At 34.8% G+C, this 19,009-nt stretch overlaps 1 protein-coding gene across 12 annotated transcripts in view; it reads right to left on the reverse strand.

Annotated features, from left to right (window-relative positions):
- Positions 1 to 19,009, reverse strand: part of SPEF2 (sperm flagellar 2) — an 87,176-nt gene that overhangs the window by 24,491 nt on the left and 43,676 nt on the right. For 8 of the 12 annotated variants that reach the window (XR_009746251.1, XM_061469499.1, XM_061469498.1 and 5 more), the window contains exons 23-28: positions 17,401 to 17,561; positions 16,385 to 16,568; positions 14,227 to 14,365; positions 11,756 to 11,878; positions 8,870 to 9,008; positions 7,339 to 7,568 (exon numbers count right to left, since the gene is read on the reverse strand). Coding sequence is in view for 10 of the 12 variants with exons in the window: in XM_061469499.1 (XP_061325483.1) it covers positions 7,339 to 7,568; positions 8,870 to 9,008; positions 11,756 to 11,878; positions 14,227 to 14,365; positions 16,385 to 16,568; positions 17,401 to 17,561 (976 nt within the window). In the remaining 2 variants the exon portion in view is untranslated. Of the gene's footprint in view, positions 1 to 4,214; positions 5,748 to 7,338; positions 7,569 to 8,869; positions 9,009 to 11,755; positions 11,879 to 12,815; positions 12,974 to 14,226; positions 14,366 to 16,384; positions 16,569 to 17,400; positions 17,562 to 19,009 lie in introns of those variants that run through there. The other 4 variants (XM_061469502.1, XM_061469503.1, XR_009746252.1 and 1 more) reach the window with 4 other exon arrangements.

Here is a 19,009-nt window from a genome sequence, read left to right on the forward strand (position 1 = left end):
GGACCCTTGCAAGAAATGGTCAGTTTTGATTCCAATTTCCTTTTGAGTACCAGAAGTTTGTCAGAATATGTAACCAGTAAACTGCAGCAGCATCAATACCATTTTAGAAACAGAGGAAAACAGTGACAGAGTAGAATTCAGAATGGTCTTTCAGGCAGAATGCAGAACATATTACTGAAGTCACAAACCTGTTACAATGCCCACAACACCTGACATTAACAGAAAAGTTAACTTGGAGCAAGTCCATAAATACATAATCCTATACAAGTCATAAAATGCATTAAGATGTTCTACGGCATAGGTAGCTGACTGGCTCTTCTTAAAATATATTTATATGTATATATGTATCTATATATATCTCCACAGAATGATTTTATTAATGTTTTGAGAAGCTTCACATTTTGTCCTTCAAATTTGAAACATTCTCAAAGTATTGAGATTGTTCTCAACATTAATTTCACAAATTGTTCTCAAGATGGTCATTCTTGTTTTTTGTAGGAGTAAATGCCATATGCAGACTTTTTTTTTTTAAATTCTATCCCTAGAACTAATGAATTTTCTACTTTTGAAAGTAATTTGATGGTTCTTTTTGTATACTGTTGCCATAAAGTATACTTTGCAAAGAAAGCAGTCAAATAACTAAGACAAATTCCATGCATGACTAAGGCAATACAACAAGAAACCTATTGATAGGGAAATAGCAGAAGAAAAGCACTGAGCAAATGACCTAAAAACAATCTGACTCACACCCCTCCTTGTAACGCATACATGAAGAGACAAAATTAGCTACATTCAGCTAATCACCAAAAGAAATGTCATTTCTGATGCATTAAAAGGTCTTAAGAAAGAGAGTCTTTATACCACACCCTTTTCTATTTTTCAAAAGAGGTAAATTTTCATATATGCATTAGACAATGCGAGAACTATTTGTTCCCCTTGTCATAAAAATGACAGTTTGCCTGCCCCATTCTATTCTGAACATCCTGAAAGGCCATTATTAAAAATTGTTAAGAATATGCAGTTTAAATACATTGCCATTATGAGAGATTCTTCTAAACAACTTTAAATTTGAAGTAGCAGCTGTAATTCACATGGACAGCAGAAACAACTAGACTACAGAAGCTTCTCCTGACCCATGCCCAAGTACCATACCCAGGACCAAAAAGAGAGAAGGAGAAGCATTCTTAACATGTGGTAAACATTAAAATCTTCTCTAATACCAGCCAGAAAACTGCAAGAGAAGGTGAAAAAGGGTGAGTGGAGGGGTAAGATTAACGGATCTGCAACTGCAGAAGTCAGAGGGTGAAAGGGAAAAAAAAAATCACTGTAACACCTCTGTAGTGATCACTGCTTCTTGAGGTGTATAGGCACCTGTAGAAATTTGCTGATGATTAGAAAAAAGGGGATTGGAGCAGATTCTATGAGCCGCTGTCAAAGATGAGTTTCCCTGTAAAATGGACCTCCAATGACACCACCTTTTTCAAGTTTTGAATTTTTTCATTTCAAAAACCAAGGATTTAAACCTTAGAAAAAGACGTTTGGGACATTGTGTGTAAAAATGTATAAAATAAGTGATCAGTTGTATGCACCTTTAGAAAGACAGCATATCTTACAGTGTGTGAAAACAGTAAATACACAGCTAAGAGTCACGAATCAGATCATCTCTTTAATCCATCTAAACTATGATTATACTCATTACAAATGCTCTCTGAAGCATACTCTTACCATGCTTACCTAAGTAATTAAGGTTATGCAGTTACATTGCCTGTGTATCTCTAAATCAATTTGTCTGTCTGCCAGTTCTCCCACACTGATAATTTTAGAATGGCAAATTTGAACCAAGTCTGTCAGTGGGCTAGAGTTACGGAGGTCTTATGAATTTCTTTCAGATCTGCTCCAAGATACAGGAGAAAGATCCTTATAACACTCATGCTGAGGAACAAACAGAGAGATGACGAGCTTTTATCCACTCTATGGCCAGCATGCATAAATCAGCCTAATCTCAGTTCCAGACCACACACACAGCATCCACTGCACCCTAGCTATGCAGACAAAACACAGAGGTAAGATGATATGTTTTTTTTTTTGGTTTGGTTTGGTTTGGTGTTTGGGTTTTCGTTTGTTTTTTTTTTGGGGGGGGAGGGTTGCTTTTTTTGTTGTTGTTTTTTTTTAACTGAGACTAACAAACATGGAAAGAAACAGGAGATGGACTAGTAGGAGGAAAAGTTGTGATTTGTTACAATGGCACGAGTGAAAGAACACAATACAAAACAAAGACAGCCTGCACTACTTGTGAAGAGACCCCATTTTCACATAAAATTTTGTCATCAGTGAAATCAAAAGGAAAACTAATGTAGAAAAAGCTACATAAAGTAGAATTGATTTTCTTTCTCTTTTTTTTTTTTTAAGTATCATTCTGTGATACACAAGGCGACATAGACAAGCACTTATATTTACATAAGCAGTGCAGAAACATAATAAATAAATATAAAAAAAAAACAAAACACCTTAATGAGGAAATTAAGATTGTGAACACTACTGAAACTGAAAACAGTAAAATTAGCATTCAAAAGAGAGTATTTAAGAATGACACCAGCATAAGCATACACTAAATATATAACCTGTGAACCAGGACTGTGGCATCTAAAGGGACACAAGGATAAAAAAGCAATCAACATGCTTCAGTTATAAAGGCACAGATATATAAAAGACAGTATTTCTTAATGATAAACCAGTCAGCAGGCACGGTATGAAAAAATTTCCCTAAACCAAGGATCTGGAATAAAGATTCAGATTATAAATTTACACAGATGACAGATGGGCAGAGATTCAGAGCAGCCCTGTGGAGACGGACTTGGGGGTGTTGGTTGATGAGAAACTTAACATGAGCCGGCTTCAGTGTGTGCTCGCAGCCCAGAAAGCCAACCATATCCTGGGCTGCATCAAAAGGTGGTGAGGCATTGGAATGGGCTGCCCAGGGAAGTTGTGAATGTTCCATCCATGGCAGTGCTCAAGGCAAGGATGGACAGAGCCTTGGGTGACATGGTTTAGTGTGAGGTGTCCCTGCTCATGGCAGGGGGGTTGGAACTTGCTGATCTTAACATCCTTTCCAACCCTAACTAGTCTATGATTCAATGATTCTAAAAGGAGCGTGACCAGCAGGTCAAAGGAGGTGACCCTGCCCCTCTACTCTTGTAGAGTTCTTGTGAGACATGGAACTGCTGGAACAAGTCCAGAGGAGGCCATGAGGATGATCAGGGGACTGGAGCACCTCCTGTATGAAGACAGGCTGAGAAAGGCTGTTCATCCTGGAGAAGAGAAGGCTGTGTGGAGACCTCATAGCAGCCTTCCAGTATCTGAAGGGGGCCTACAGGGATGCTGGGGAGGGACTCTTCATTAGGGACTGTAGTGACAGGACAAGGGGTAATTTAAACAGGGGAAGTTTAGGTTGGATATAAGGAAGAAGTTCTTTACTGTGATGGTGGTGAGGCACTGGAATGGGCTGCCCAGGGAGGTTGCGAATGCTCCTCACCTGGCAGTGTTCAAGGCCAGGCTGGACAGAGCCTTGGGTGGCATGGTTTAGTGTGAGGCATCCCTGCTCATGGTGGGGGGTTGGAACTTGATGATCTTAAGGTCCTTTCCAACCCTAACGATTCTATGATTCTATGACAAAATATGAAGTAATTGTAAACCTGTACTAGAGATAGTTAATTTTCCATTTTTATCTCCTTTTCATAAAAATTTACAAAGACATTTAAACATTCCTACTCCCCTCAATTTTCACTGAGAAAAATAAACCCATAGCAATTCCGGACTTGAAGTTTGGATGATGATCTAGGCAAGTTATGCACCTTATAGCAAAACTGTAAGGGATGAATGAGTGAAAGAAACCATGAGGCTGAATTATATTAATCTAATTTTAGCAGTTTAAGAACTATTAGTATGAGATACTTCTGTCCGCAGATAAAAAAGACAGGAGTCTCGAAAATATGATTCATTCCCTCCAAGATACTGAGACACTCATCATCGTCTACAGATGACTTTCACTTTATTTATTCACCAATTATTATCGATTCTATCACCAATATTTACTAATTAACAAGAACTGGGATTTTAAATTTTGAATTACACAGAATAAGGTATGGTTGCTTCTGCACAGATGCAATGAGGGGAGCGTTCCTCCACTGAAATCTTAATACTCGGATATATATACATTCAAATGCACAAAAACATATAGAAACATGTGAAATATGTTTCATAAAAGCAATTGGATACATAGATTTTAAACACTATAGGCAAATAGAGATTTCTGAAATTAGATAATATACATGATTTAGTAAGAGATATAATAGGAGGTGTAAGTAAAACTAAATCAGTAGAATTACCAAATTTTCCATTATCTGTGGGAAGAAGTATTGTATCTATTCTAGGTCTCTGATTAAAGGCTTTATATCCCCCAAACTGAGGCATTTTCTATCTATATTGTTTGTCTAGCAAAAGACACTTCTGTCTACAAACTTAACCTTTGTTATTTTCAAGTTTTGAAAAAAGCACATAAAAAGAAATATAGTCTTAGAAAAGTGAAGTTAGAGATGATGAACTTATTTCTACACTCACAGATGGGCTTCACTCTATTCACATCAAAGTCAGAGCATTAGAATTACTACCATAAGGTCTTGAATTCTTTCTGCAAAAATGCCTGTGAAGAGAAAGCATAATCTATAGACATTATTCAAGGTCAGCATATAATTCTGACTATTCCACTCAACAAAATATTTTACTAAAAGGTAATATTTCAGCTGAAATAGATGAACTATTTAATAGCCTATCTAGCATATTCCAAATCCAGCAACCCAGAAAAACTTAGTTAACAAGTCTACAGTATGAAAATAGCAACATAATTTGATCATAGGCTGTCCTCTATGTTTTACTTGAAACATTTTTTGTATATTTGATGTTGAAGTTTTTTAAACCTAACTGGAATTTATTTCTATTGAATAATCAGTTCTATAATTCAAACTGGAATGGTTCATGAAGATGATGACTGTAAAAAAAATGAATAAAATTTAAAATTCTCTTGTGCAATTCAATCACAAGATGGAGAAGAAAGGTCTTGGATAGAATCTTGATCTGTTTCCTAATGCAAAATATCACCAAAACTGCATTCTCTGGAGCAACATTAGAGCAAAAATAGGCCATTCCAAATAAGTGCTAATTGTATTGACAGTATATGTCGTGATAGGAAGGATAAAAGCGAATCAAAGAAGATGAAATCTAACGGATGGTTAGTTTGATCTTGTTGATAAGAACAGGACATATCCAAAGACACTGTAGAAGAGAAAAGGAGGAAAAAAAGTATTAGTAGCTTCTTTTTTGACCTGCCACAGCTCTTCCTATAAAAAAGCAGCACATTCCTGAGGCAATATTTTAAAGCACTGTTAACAAATTTATCAAAGGAGTTAGTGAAATTAAGAAATACTGCATTTGTGAATGAAAATACTCCCAAATACTGAGTTTAGGAAATGGCACTTGGAATAAAAAAGAATAATTAAAATATTTCCTTATGAAATGAAAGACTGTGTCAGTACGTAGAAAGGTCCAGCACAGGCTGTATTTTTTGTCCATCGGTGCTTAGAATGGTGAATAATGTGATGTGCTTCCACGAAGAACCAAGTGTGCAGGATAGAATAAAGTTGTCTGATGAACCAGCAGTTCTTTAATACTTTAAATTCCTAGGAAACACAAAACTGTTTACAATTTCTGTAAGATATCTTTGGTAAATACCAAACAATTTGTAAGTATTTTAACACTACCACTTTTTACTTTAATTTTGGCAATTTTTTAAACACATCATGAAAACACATCCTTTTGACATTTACCAAATATCCTGTGAGAAAACTGTTCACATGTTTATTTCTTCCAACATATTTTCTCCTTTGTTACTCTTTTATTTCTTGGATTGCTAGATAAAATTCTTCTTCATGGAATCTCCATAATGTCATAGAAAACAAGCTTAATATTCCATTTTCAGAGCAACCTTAGGCATTTTGCTATTTACATAGCATAGAAGATTGGTAGATTCATTCTGTTCAGATTTGCCCTATACTCTATGCCTCACATGCTCATTTGTGTGGATTTCTGATATGAATACTCAGAGGAGTGAGCATACGCTCAGTGAATTAAGAATTAGAAGACTAAGATGTTTGGCAGCCCATCTAGATCCCTTTAGAGGTCAAGAACACTAGTGTTTGTATTAGACAATTTTTTTTTAGTTTTAAGGATCTTGATGAATAAATGACTTAAAAGCAAAAGAAAACCTTTTAAGCAGAATGACAGTCAAACTGGTATCTGTGTTTCACCTCTAATGATTACAAATGTATAGATTTTTAGTTTCACATGGCATTATATATGCAATACTATCTATAGATAAGATGACATACATCTCTAAAGGAAAATCATGCTCAAAATGTAATTGGAATTGCTGCATAATTATACATGAAAATAATTTCTGAATAAAGAATTAAATTCAACTTCTTTGTGCCTTTGTGGCCTCATTAAACTGGATGAATTGGATCCAAAAGTACATATTTACACATTGTAGTTCATAATCTTGGTGGCAATCATACTAAAATTATAATTACAATATGAAACCCTGGTAGAAATTAAACCCTCTGCAAATATGTTTAACAACTTTCCATCTCAGTTTAAAACTGCCTTATCTAAATTATTTTGTAGCATTTATACAGTAGATGTAAGTTTTGCAAGAAAGTATTTTCAAGCATCCTAAGACCAAGGTTCCCAGAATTAGAGGGTAGGCACACAAACAGATACACATACAAAGAGAAAAAAAATATGTATCTGAGTTGACACTTGCAAATCACCCAAAACAACTGGTACACATTGACTTGAAGAATACAATTGTTAATAGTTATACTAGACCCTATTTAATAGTTCCATGAAAATACTAATTTCTTTAAAAATGTCTTTTAAAATAATATAGTTTCAGTGTTCACTGACCTATGAATTCTTAAGTTGAAGACTGGCATGTCTAACCAAAGTAAGAATGATACATACCACTCCTAAAAACGCATTACAGAGGAACCAGTTTGAGGAAAATAAGTTAGTTGGTCTTGAGGATATAAAGCCCATAGCAAAGACATTAAAAGCTTTCAAGTAGTCTAGTATTTCACATTTTCAATATTCTGCACTATATTTTTATACCTAGCAGTATCTTTAACAATATTGGTAAGTAATGTTTAGTAGCTCCCAGTAATTATTTTAAATTTTAAGTAGAAAACTAACAGTCGTTCAGAAATGAAAAGGAAAATTTTTTCTTACCTTTAGGTGCTACTTGGAGAAACTGCTTATGAAGCGCAGTAAGTTGTGACATAGTCAGAGTACTACTTCCAGAGGTCTCCATATGAGGAACGTGTGGTGAAGGAGCAGGGTCAGGAAACACTTTTACATCATTGTTGATGAAGAAATCTGTTTCTTCTAAAATAATTTCATACTGAATTTTGCTAGAACTCTCAATATGATGTCGCGCAACCTCAACCAGCTTTTCAACACTGTGAAAGTGTAAATGTAGAAAAGAGTGAATACTTTTAATAGACAATGTTAATAACATAGGTTCGAATTTTAATGAGTTTACACATCAAAAGCCTTCCTGAAGTAAGAATTACAAATTCTCTGTGTGAATTCTGTACTCAGCAAAATCATTATGAAGTTTAGTTCTCTCCTGGCAGCAAGAAATCTTTTAACTATGGTAAGAAATTGATATAAAGGGATAAATAAGCCATAGAAGAAAGCTGATTGAAAAATATGAAAGGATGAGACTTTCTTTAGTCCATAGATTTTAGAGGGCCTGAGCACATACGTTGCATGTGTAATCATCCTTTGTCTTATTTCAATGCCTTATTTTCTGCTCTGCCTCTAAATCCTAGATGCACAAAGCACTTTCTAAAGTAGCTTTGTGGAGAAGCATATGAACTCCTGTTTCAAGTGTAACGAGTACAATTCATATAAGGAAAGATGTCAGCTTTCTATAATGTTTAACTAGATGTAGGTTTGGCCTGGGGTGTCAGGTCAAAGGACATGCTGTTCTGTAAATATTGTGTCTTTCATAGTGGTTGTTGTCAAGAGAGCAAATAAAACTGCCTGGAAGGCAGAGGCGCACCCTCTTTGAGCTACTGACTGTTAGAGCCTTCACATCCTACATTTCATGTCTCTTGTCTTTGGCTTGCCCTGACATGAATCAACTAGCACTGTCCCAGGTATGCTTCAAAAGTTATTACAGGCAAGAAAGATTTTCCAAAAGGAAAAATGACCTCTTTCTTTTGGAGAATAAAATCTTTTAATTATATGGATAGGTTGTTCTATGCCAGATGCCCTAAATATGGTAGTCACAAGCACATTTTATTTACTTTTTTTTTTCTTATGGACCTTGAAATAATTTTGAGAAATATTATACCTGGTGATAATAACAGTAAGTGGAATTTTCAAGCATATGTAAAGCCCAGGAAAAAAAATAACACCCCAATCTGAAGTGGTGAAGAAATGTCACTAGAATGACACAGTGGCTTCTACTAAATGAAATAACTGGTTGTTTGCTGATGCTCATAAATCTGTTACATCTGTAGACTACAAAACCAGCAGAACTGATACTTATCTCTACTGCTGCCAGCAGAACCTTCTTATCATTCAAGAAATGAACTATTACCTTCAGGTAGTTAAGATGAAATTAATTACCAGTTCGTTAAATTAAATTATTATTTTATACATTTTTTCCAGGTTTATATAAACAACTATCTTTACTTGCATAGCCTAGTTTGAAAAAAAAGGTTCCTGTTTAAAATCAGCTATACGTTACCAGGACATTTCTGCCAAGAACCTGGATCCAAGCCACTCTTCCATATCTTTATAAGCCTCTTCAGCTTTCATCGTTAGCTCTTCAACAAATGCTAAAGCTTTTTCTTTTATAAGTTCTAGTCGAAATTTTATGGCTGCCTCTGTTCAAACAGGAATGTCATAACAATTACTATTTATAAAATTTGACAAAAATTCTCAGTATTAAGCACCTACAGTTTAACATGTTGACTTGTCTTTGAGCAGTAAGTTATTTATTCAATTAATCATATTCTTGAATTATTTTTCAGATCATCCATAATGCACCATGTATTTTACCAAAGTGTGTCTTCTATGGGTATCAGAATTCACAAAATAGCAAATACCTTATTGAAACTAATACAGAGGTGCAGAGGATGTTTAAGTAGGCAGTGACATTGAACTAAATTAACCCTAAACAGCAACAGACCTATAAGATTAATGATGCATGTGTGAGTAAACTGTTACAGATAAATTTTAAAGAAAACACATCTAAATCATTCTGTATGGTAGTCACAATGAAAGTTTGCTTTCTTGTTTCTAACTTCCAGACCTTTAAAATTAACCTTACTGGTTTTGTTCCAAGCTTCCCACATATAACTATCCTATACCTAAAACTCAGGTTAGAAACGAGTTTGGTTAGTGAGCACTGAGAAAATACTTCACCTCTACCAAAGTTATGCATATTTACATGTAACTTTTAAAACCATTAAGAATTCCATTATTTTTAGTTTTCAGAATACGAAGAACGGAGGGGGAAAAAAAAAAAAAAAGCTGTCTCTAAAAGGCTAATGTTTAAAAAGAAGGATATAAAAAGACAAGAAATGTGAACAAGTCAGCAATGTCCAAAGTGAAAAGGATGCCAAGTGGATGGAAAGGCAGCTAAGGTAATGTATTGAGTGTACACGGAACAGGCACTGGAAGACATTCAAAGCCTTACAAAAGAAGAGTAAGAAATGAATATGAGTAGCTAGAGATCATTTTCAATGCTGAAAGAAAATTCAGATTCAAGATGAGGCTTCTTTGTATTAAACTTTCTACACTTCAGAATCTTTTAAAGAATTAATGTTATATAGTAAGAGGTACAGTAAGTTCAAAGTTCTAGACTGTAAAATTATTTATATTATGATCTTTATTCTATATGCTGCCAAGTTTTCAAAATACTTCGGTTTGGTGCTGAAACTCTTTCGGCAACCAGTGTGGAAAGATGGACCCTGAAAAATATAAGGCATGGCCTTTTCATGCTATTTTTTAGTTCACAGTAGAATGCAATTGTATACACTTTCAGTTTTGAGCAAGAAATAGTAGTAGTTCAAAATTTTAAATATAGAATGGATCTGGGTCTGAAATAGGGTTATTTTATTTGATGGCAAAAACTAAAGCTTCTAAGCAACCCGAAGATGCTCTGTGCCTGTCTAGTCACTTTTCTTTAATACAGGCTGCCTTATTTGTGACTTCTCTGTATTTTCTTTTAGTAGCTGTTATCAGTATGATACAAAGGTAAGTGTACAGCAACTTTTGGCTTCCTGCATCTTCAGAAGCAGGTATTGCACACTCATGAAGCTGCTCTTTTAACAGTGAGTAAAAGGAATATAAAATCAACATTAAAAACTTAGCAACTGTCCACTACTAGTGACTTGCTAGTCTCTGTGCATCCGGATAACCAAAAGCTCAAGAATCAGTTACCATAGCTGTAAATGAAACTATGATCCTCAAATGTACCAGCTATGTGTCTGTGCAGTTGATTTATCACAACATTTTAGTCTTCCTTCAGTTCTTATGTGGGCTTTTTTGTTAAATACAAGATGAAAATGAAGCAAATTCAAGAAAATAAAATGTGTCAATGACTCACTAGGATTTATCTTCATACTATTAAGATCCTCAAACTTACTACCATTCCTCTCCTCACTATCCTAAAATCTTAAGATTATTTATTCCTAAAATGCTTTTGGATTAAACCGTGTTGAAAGTGGTAGGTGTACAAGCATTTGGTGCGGACCTAAAGAAGCCTTATGAATATGTGTTTTGTTTATTAACTGAAGTTTGCCCTCTAATTTTCATAGTAAGTACTATGCAAAAGTTAGCCTGCCATGAGGGTAAAGACATGATGAGGGGCTTGCCAACTCTTGACAAACAGAATCTCTAACAGGTTTTATCTTCTCCTTAGTGAGAAAGAGGGCTCTTTGCTCTAGTCTAAACACCTATTAAAAAAAAATATAAATCAACCCATTTACAGTCTGGGACTTATCTGTTTCAGATATCTACATTTTGCTGAAATTGACCAGCCGGATTGGAAGTTATTCAGTAAGATGGACAAAGAGATAGAAGGACTGAATAGTACATAGTTTTTTGAAGTGACTGTTGGGAAAGGAGTTTGGAAGAATAAACAGAAGCTGAGTCTTGTTGCTTGAATCCCATGCGGCTTGAGGAAGAGGGAATCAGGGAGAAGAGCATTAATAAATATATAATTACCATCAAATTCTTTCCCAGATCAAAACATTTCAAATATCAAATTCAACTCAGTTGAATACTGAAGAACGGCTAACCACTAATGTGAAATTTACTCTCTCATGAGAAATACTTGCTTAATCATGGAAAATTAAATTAAATTAAATTAAATCAAGTGAAAGACAACAAAAAGAAGAACGAAAAACACATTTCTATTTTAAATATATTTAACACATAATCATTGATGACTACCATCCTAACAAAAGAAAAAATCATGATTTCTTCAGGCACTCCTTTCTCTCCCCCTTTTTTTTTCACTTGTCTATCCATTTTGACTAGGGTTTCTAGCTAGTTTTGACTATGACACTACCTAAATTAGGAATAACAATCACTCCCCGATCTAAGTAACCAAACAGTAACATACCCTCATGTTTCAAGGCACTGAAATATTCTTGCTTTATTTTAAGTGCCAGTTCTTGTTTCTTTAACTCTTCTGGGTTTATAGGAACTGTACTGTCTTCACCCACAGATGCAGTAGAAGATAGCCCTGCAGGAAAACAGACCTCCACAGTCTTTGGACTTTTTGTAATAAGCTTGTGTATCCAAACACAAACACTTACAAGACAGCATATTGTTTTAAATGAAAAATGGCACTTTCCAACTTACTTGATGCGACCATGTATGAGAATACAAAAGTGATTACTCAGGTCTCTTGTGTCAAAATAACATATTTAGATTTCTTCAATTGTAATTGATATTGCAAGACATGCTGAGATTAATACTACATAAAATTACTTCAGCACATACAACTGTATTAAAATTGGTTAAATTACATCCTAAAATGTATTTTTAAATAGAAAATCATGAATGAGCACGTGTGTCTCTGTTGTGATCCTAGATGGTCAGAATGTCCTCTTTGATCCTAAAATCTACTGATTTATCACAACCAGCACATAAATAAACCTCTTCTGATTGACAGCTGTTTCTTCTGGAGCAAATTCATGTTTAGCAAACTGTGGTGAAAATACTATGGTAGTAAATGTCATTGGCTGCCATCAAAGCAGTGAAAATAATAATGTTATTTTAAAAAAAATCATGTCAGGGGAAAAAAAAAAAAGTTATTTCATGCTTTTTCTAAACCATTCTGTTAGCTGCTTTTGCATCTTGTTTTAACTTACACACCTATGAACAGACATTGTAAAGGTATTTTATCAACTTTTCAAAGACTGCATGAAATTGTTCAGTAACAACACTTTGACTGTTACTCAAAAATATTCAAATATTTGCAACTGCTTTGTCCGAAAAGAAGAACAGATGGAAATGTTACAGGAAAAAAGAAAAAAAACCAAAATTTACATGACACAGAGGGTCAACATAAAGCAAATGGTCAAATCTCAAAGTGATAAAATCACACCTGATAATTCGTATCATGCAGTTACTAGCCTATAGCTGTATCCTAGGCAACTCTTCTGTTACAGAAGGACCATTAGAATACTGTGTTTGTCATGAAATCAAAATCAATACTTTAATTACAGATACATCATTTGATACCTCATCTTCTACCATGAGGAATGCATAGCTGAGTTCTAGTTGCAGTTCTTTCACTTTATAGGTTTGTGAAAGAACTGTAAGGCATCTATGTCTGAACAAAAAATTTAGTTCCAAGAAGCAAACCACAAACCCCAACCTAACCACTTAGCATGCACTAGGTGATAGCTGCTGGTTTTTTATTACAAAGTTTTTCTAGAAATTTGAAAATCTGATACTCCCTTGTCTGGATTGAGATGCTAAGCACACATTGGGATTCCTGTGGGCCACAAATTAGGCATCTATGTGGCTATACTTGTTCATCCTATTATGAGGAGAATCAACCAGAGAGCACTGAATCAAATGCCTTTCAAAGAAAAAAAAAGGAACAAAAAACTGCTTTATGCATAATAACTCTCAGTTGCAGCTTTCTGACTTGGAAATTAAGTCCCTGAATTTCAGGCTTCCCTCACATCCACAGGGCTTAAGCCCCTCTTTTGCTGTGTACAAAGTCTTTACAAAAAGCCTAATGCTTAGGCATAGGGTACTAGCCTTGCTTCCTGCTGGAGCTACAGCGGAAAGAGGAAGTTACTTAAAGCAGTACATGCTTAAGGAATGATTTATGAAAAAATATATAAACAGCATTGCATGCCAGAAATCCTTCCATCAGATGGCCTGGATTGTTAGGTTAAAGAGATAGCTTTTTAAGGTCTGTTTATCTTTTGCAGATTAATTTTGTATTTTGGACAGATTCTTGCCAGGCCTATGAGCAAGATTTACCCCTATGGGAGCCTGGGGTTTAGGACTATATATGCCATTAGATTTTACATTATTTACAGTATGTTACAGTTACATATAATAATAATGGACATTGACAGATCCATGCTACTATATGGCTGACGAATTAATTTCAGAATACCTTAAGGTATTGGATAATTTATCCATTCTATTCCTGTACTTTTAATATCTGACTTATGGCTGTAAAGTAGATGGAATTTAATGGAATTTTATTTAATTTGATGAACTGTTTCTAACTATTCAATTCCAAAACAGCACATAGAAAAACATTAATCTTTACTTTCTAGGTTCTATTTAGGATATTTATTTGCACATAATAATCATAATTTGCACGTAGTAAACGCATAATAATCATTAATATGATTAAATAAATGCAATTGTCTTTCAAAAGCCTCCACACTGCTTTATCACTATCAGCTTTTCAAATTGATATGTCACATTCATTGGACATTTCAAAAGAGAAATTAAATCCAAAAGAAATGCCTTGGCTGTCTTTTTTTCTGTATTAGTCATATGTTTACATTTCAGCAATTTCAAGCACTGCTAAAACAAGTTCTGCATTTCAAATACCTTTCTTCTTAGGAGCTTTTTTTGGAGATTGCTTTTCGGAATCTTTGGTAGCTTTGCTTGATGGCTTTGAAGATTTCAGATTTAGCTGCTGACCTTCTTCTTCTTCTTCAGTTTCTCTAAACTGTATTTCAGCTGTTACCTTGACACCATAGTCACACATAGTAAAGTACATAGTATTAACGCTGTGCAAGTACTGATTTACATAGCCGATACTTTCTGAAAATACTTAAATAAAATAAAGGACATATCATAGAATCACAGAATCATAGAATCAGCTAGGTTGAAAAAGACCTTTAAGATCATCAACTCCAACCTCTACCCCAGGACTGCAAAGTCCACCACTAAAGAAGAAAAGAGATTCAGAGCAGCCCTGCGGAGAAGGACTGGGGGGTGTTGGTCAATGAGAAAATGAACATGAGCCGGCAGTGTGCGCCTGCAGCCCAGAAAGCCAACTGTATCCTGGGCTGCATCAAAAGGAGCGTGACCAGCAGGTTGAAGGAGGTGATCCTGCCCCTCTACTCTGCTCTTGTGAGACCTCACCTGGAGTATTGTGTGCAGTTCTGGTGTCCTCAACATAAAAAGGACATGGAAGTGTTGGAACAAGTCCAGAGGAGGGCCATGAGGATGATCAGGGGACTGGAGCACCTCCCGTATGAAGACAGGCTGAGAAAGTTGGGGCTGTTCATCCTGGAGAAGGGAAGGCAGTGTGGAGACCTCACAGCAGCCCTCCAGTATCTGAAAGGGGCCTGTAAGAATGCTGGGGAGGGACTCCTCATTAAGGACTGTAGTGATAGGAGAAGGGGTAACGGGTTCAAACTTAAACAGGGGAAGTTTAGATTGGATATAAGGAAGACGTTCTTTACTGTAAGAGTGGTGAGGCACTGGAATGGGTTGCCCAGGGAGGTTGTGAATGCTCCGTCCCTGGCAGTGTTCAAGGCCAGGTTGGACGAAGCCTTGGGTGATATGGTTTAGTGTGAGGTGTCCTTGCCCATGGTAGGGGGGGTGGAACTAGATGATCTTAAGGTCCTTTCCAACCCTAACTATTCTATGATTCTATTCTATGATTCTATTCTAAACTATGTTACTAAGGGACTCCTCTACATGGTTTCTGAACACCTCCAGGGGCAGTGATTCCATCACTTCCCTTGGAAGCCTGTTCCAATTCCTAATTATCATGTCAATGAAGAAGTTTTTCCTAATATCCAATTTAAACCTCCCATGGTGCAGCTTGAGACCATTATCTCTTGTCCTATCCCTTGTTACTTGGAAGAAGAGACAAGCCACCTCCTCACTCCATCCTCCTTTGAGGTGATAAGGACCCCTTAAGTCTTCTTTTCTCCAGACTAAACACTATCAGTTCCCCCAGTCATTTTCCATCAGGCTTGTGCTCCAAACCCTTCACCAACTTCATTGCCCTTCTATGGACCTGCTCCAGCACTTCAGTTTCTGTCTTGTAGTGAGGGGGCAAGAACTGAACATATTACCCAATTAAATTGATTAATTTTTGATGAATCAAATATAAAATTCTACAGCAAAAATGCAAGACAGAGATAATGGTTTTAATTCTTGAAACCCATTAGCTGTACTTTAGGCTAAAGTGAGAAATGCAAGATTCAACAGTATTCAAAGCAAGACTACAGCTACACTGTAAGGGTGCAGATATTTGTTTACATTAAAATGATCAAAGAGAGGGGAAAGAAAAAGTTAACCTAGAAACCAACCATTTGAAAAGCCAGCTTAATTTACTTTCAGCTATATATAAAAACCAATGTAACCATAGCCTTTGAAGTTGTGAAAGGTTTGAGCAAACACTGCATCACAGAATAAAACTTGTCCCTCTTCTCCTGCTTCTATTGAGGGATAACGGGAGAATTTACCATGGAAGAAGCAGACATATAAAGTCAACATTCAAAATATTTCAGTAATGGAATGATTGGGCCAGTTATAAATAGCGGTGCTGATAATACACAATTCCAACATTTTCCTTGTAGAAACACAAACATATTTCATAGAAATATCAGCGGTGGAGCAAGAGGCTTGAAATTGAGATATACAGCGAGAAGGCTGTGTGTTTAGGGTGCCTACTGAATGTGAGGCTTTCTGGGTCTGATGCAGAAATATTTCAGTAAATACATGTAAAATGTAAAAACATTCCTACCATATTTGATACTGTTGTTGTTGCTGTTTGCCATGTATCAGTAATAAGACTTTCGTCTTTTCTAACAGTAGCCACTCCATTTTCAGAATTATCATCCTTAGCACTCTTCTGCAGAGATCCCTTGGGTTTTGATTTGGTAATAAGTATTTCTGGTACAGGCATTTTCCAAGAAACTAGAGGAATCCTTAAAAATTAAATATAAGGCATTGCTTACATCCCCTTTATTAAAAAAGTGTTAATTTATAATAACATTGGAGAATATGCTAAGAGAATGCTATTTTCAAAATTTGCCATACCAACAGAAAAGGGATGAACTTCCTTATGACCAAAAGTGGTTAAATATGTGAATGACAAGAAAACTGTCTAGTTTAACTACAGAAGCTAAGGAATAGTAATAGATGGATAAAACTATGCCAAATGATTGTCTGATCTGCTGATATATTCCACATGGGCTAGAAGCACAGCTTCATTACTCAGTTTCTAAATGAACTGCAAGTATTTTAAAAAAGCGGGTGTCATTATCAACAAAAAAAGCAGGAGTCATTATTGACGGCATTTTTTATATTGTGAAATCACTTGATGGTATGGCTTTAACTTCTAATATAGCATGCATCTTTGAAGACTCCTTTGATTTATATTTTTCATTACATAACCCATTTAATTACCTATTTTTTAAACTTTTTAAAGTTCTGTAATAATATTTAACTTATTTACGAGAAGATTATGCTGAAAATTATCAGCAGCACAGAGGAAGTAGAAAAATTTTCTACATCAGATGCCTTTCTAAGGCAGCTTTTAAAATGTTTTATAATTCTGAGATGTGTTAATGAAAATTACATAGGTAAATCAGTAAAAAAATCTATATACTTAACATACACGATGATTCAAGACTCATGAATTTACTATAATCCCTATTTAAAAATTCTTATTTCACACACATATTTCCCCATACACCCACAAAACTATCAGTACAATATATTTGTTGATATTTGTATAATTTAATAATGTATTTCTACCTTCTTGAGTTGTTTTGATCTTCCTTTTGCTCTGAATCCGTAATATCTAGCAATGGGATCCTAGTAAAATCTTGACTGTACTCAGTTGGGATTTTTCCTTCCATTGCTCTATAATAATCATGAAGAAGTCTCTTTGTATCTTGAAAACGATCCACTTCAACCTCAAAAAAAAAAAAAAAAAAGATAGAAATACTGCAATTCAAAACATGACAGCAAAAACTTCTGTTACATTTTTAAATACATAATAGAAGTGATTCTAAATCATAAGAGTGTGAGGGAGAGCAAACAGACACAACCCTATTTGAAAATTTATAGTGCATTCAAAATACTTCTATTTGCATCTATAATGTCATCACACTGGTAGTTTTAAGGATTAATAAAACTCTTAGTTGGTAGAACAGGAAAAAATATTTTAAAAATAATGTTTGATGCATTAAATTTAATTAAAACATACTTTTATGTATATATTTCTATAGTAGTAAGTATGCTAACATCAATAAATTATATAGATCTTTTTATTCAAAAGAAATAAAATCCTTAATGGCATAACATACAAAGGGTTGAACGATTGAGAAAATTTTAAAAGCAATAGATTTTTTTATTGCTGGACCAAAAAAAATCAACAGACCTAAGTGTATTGAAGATCTTTAAATGAATCATCTTGGAAGAAGATTCAAAAAACATTTCACACCTGTCAGCTTTTGATTTATTGATACAGTATGGCGTTAGCTTCTAACTGACAAAACAGTGCTAAGTATTCATGGGAAAATGCACAAAACCACATTCACAAAACGAAGGATAAAACCTTTGTGGTGTAAACTTATCCATAAATTAAGGAGAAAATATCTTCTAGTATAATTGTGTGTACACAGAAAGGTGGAAAGAAATCTGATAAACGGCATTTATAAAAATCTATGTGTTCACACAGTAACAAAAGACACCTGGAGAATATATGTAACTTCCCACAGAAAAACCCAGAGATGGAGAGCTCAACACCAAAGCAGCCTATTTTTGGCTGTTGCTCAAACAAAGCCATAACGTAAAGATTTAGTTATCAGAGTTTTATTTCTGTTGTTTTAGCATTAACAGCTCCTTTATTTTATGTAGTATATACAAAGTAAAGAAATTAAAAATGTTTTCTTTCGCATTTTTCTTTATTAAACTTCTATATGTTTAATATATGTATTTGTAATTTTAAATGGTTAGTCTGCATATCCACAGAAGCCAGATCAAATTAGATTCATAGTGAATCTACTCTGGACCACATTGTATGTGCCCATGAAATTCGGCTACAAGAGAATAAGGATTGCAAAATTATATAAGAATATAAAAGTAGAAAAATAAAAGATTTAAGCTCAACAATATTACTTTTGGCTCCCTTATGCACATAATTCAAGATATATTTTTAAATACTTGGTCAGCAGTTACTTGATATTTTGACTTCTTTTAAGTTGGTGGCCTTAAGTCTTTATTTAGGGTGTTATTTAGACTCTTATGATAGCGCCTAAGCAACTGACTACTTCAGAAATGTTACCTAAATTACCACAATATTCATGAGATAAGAGAGTGGTTCCCTTTTTTATTAAAAACTGACACTGAAAATTAAAGG

The sequence above is a fragment of the Pezoporus flaviventris genome, unplaced genomic scaffold (genome assembly GCF_033815535.1).
Source record: "Pezoporus flaviventris isolate CSIRO_AGI_PZ_B2104156 unplaced genomic scaffold, CSIRO_AGI_Pfla_v1 ptg000057l, whole genome shotgun sequence".
Lineage (NCBI taxonomy): Eukaryota > Metazoa > Chordata > Aves > Psittaciformes > Psittacidae > Pezoporus > Pezoporus flaviventris.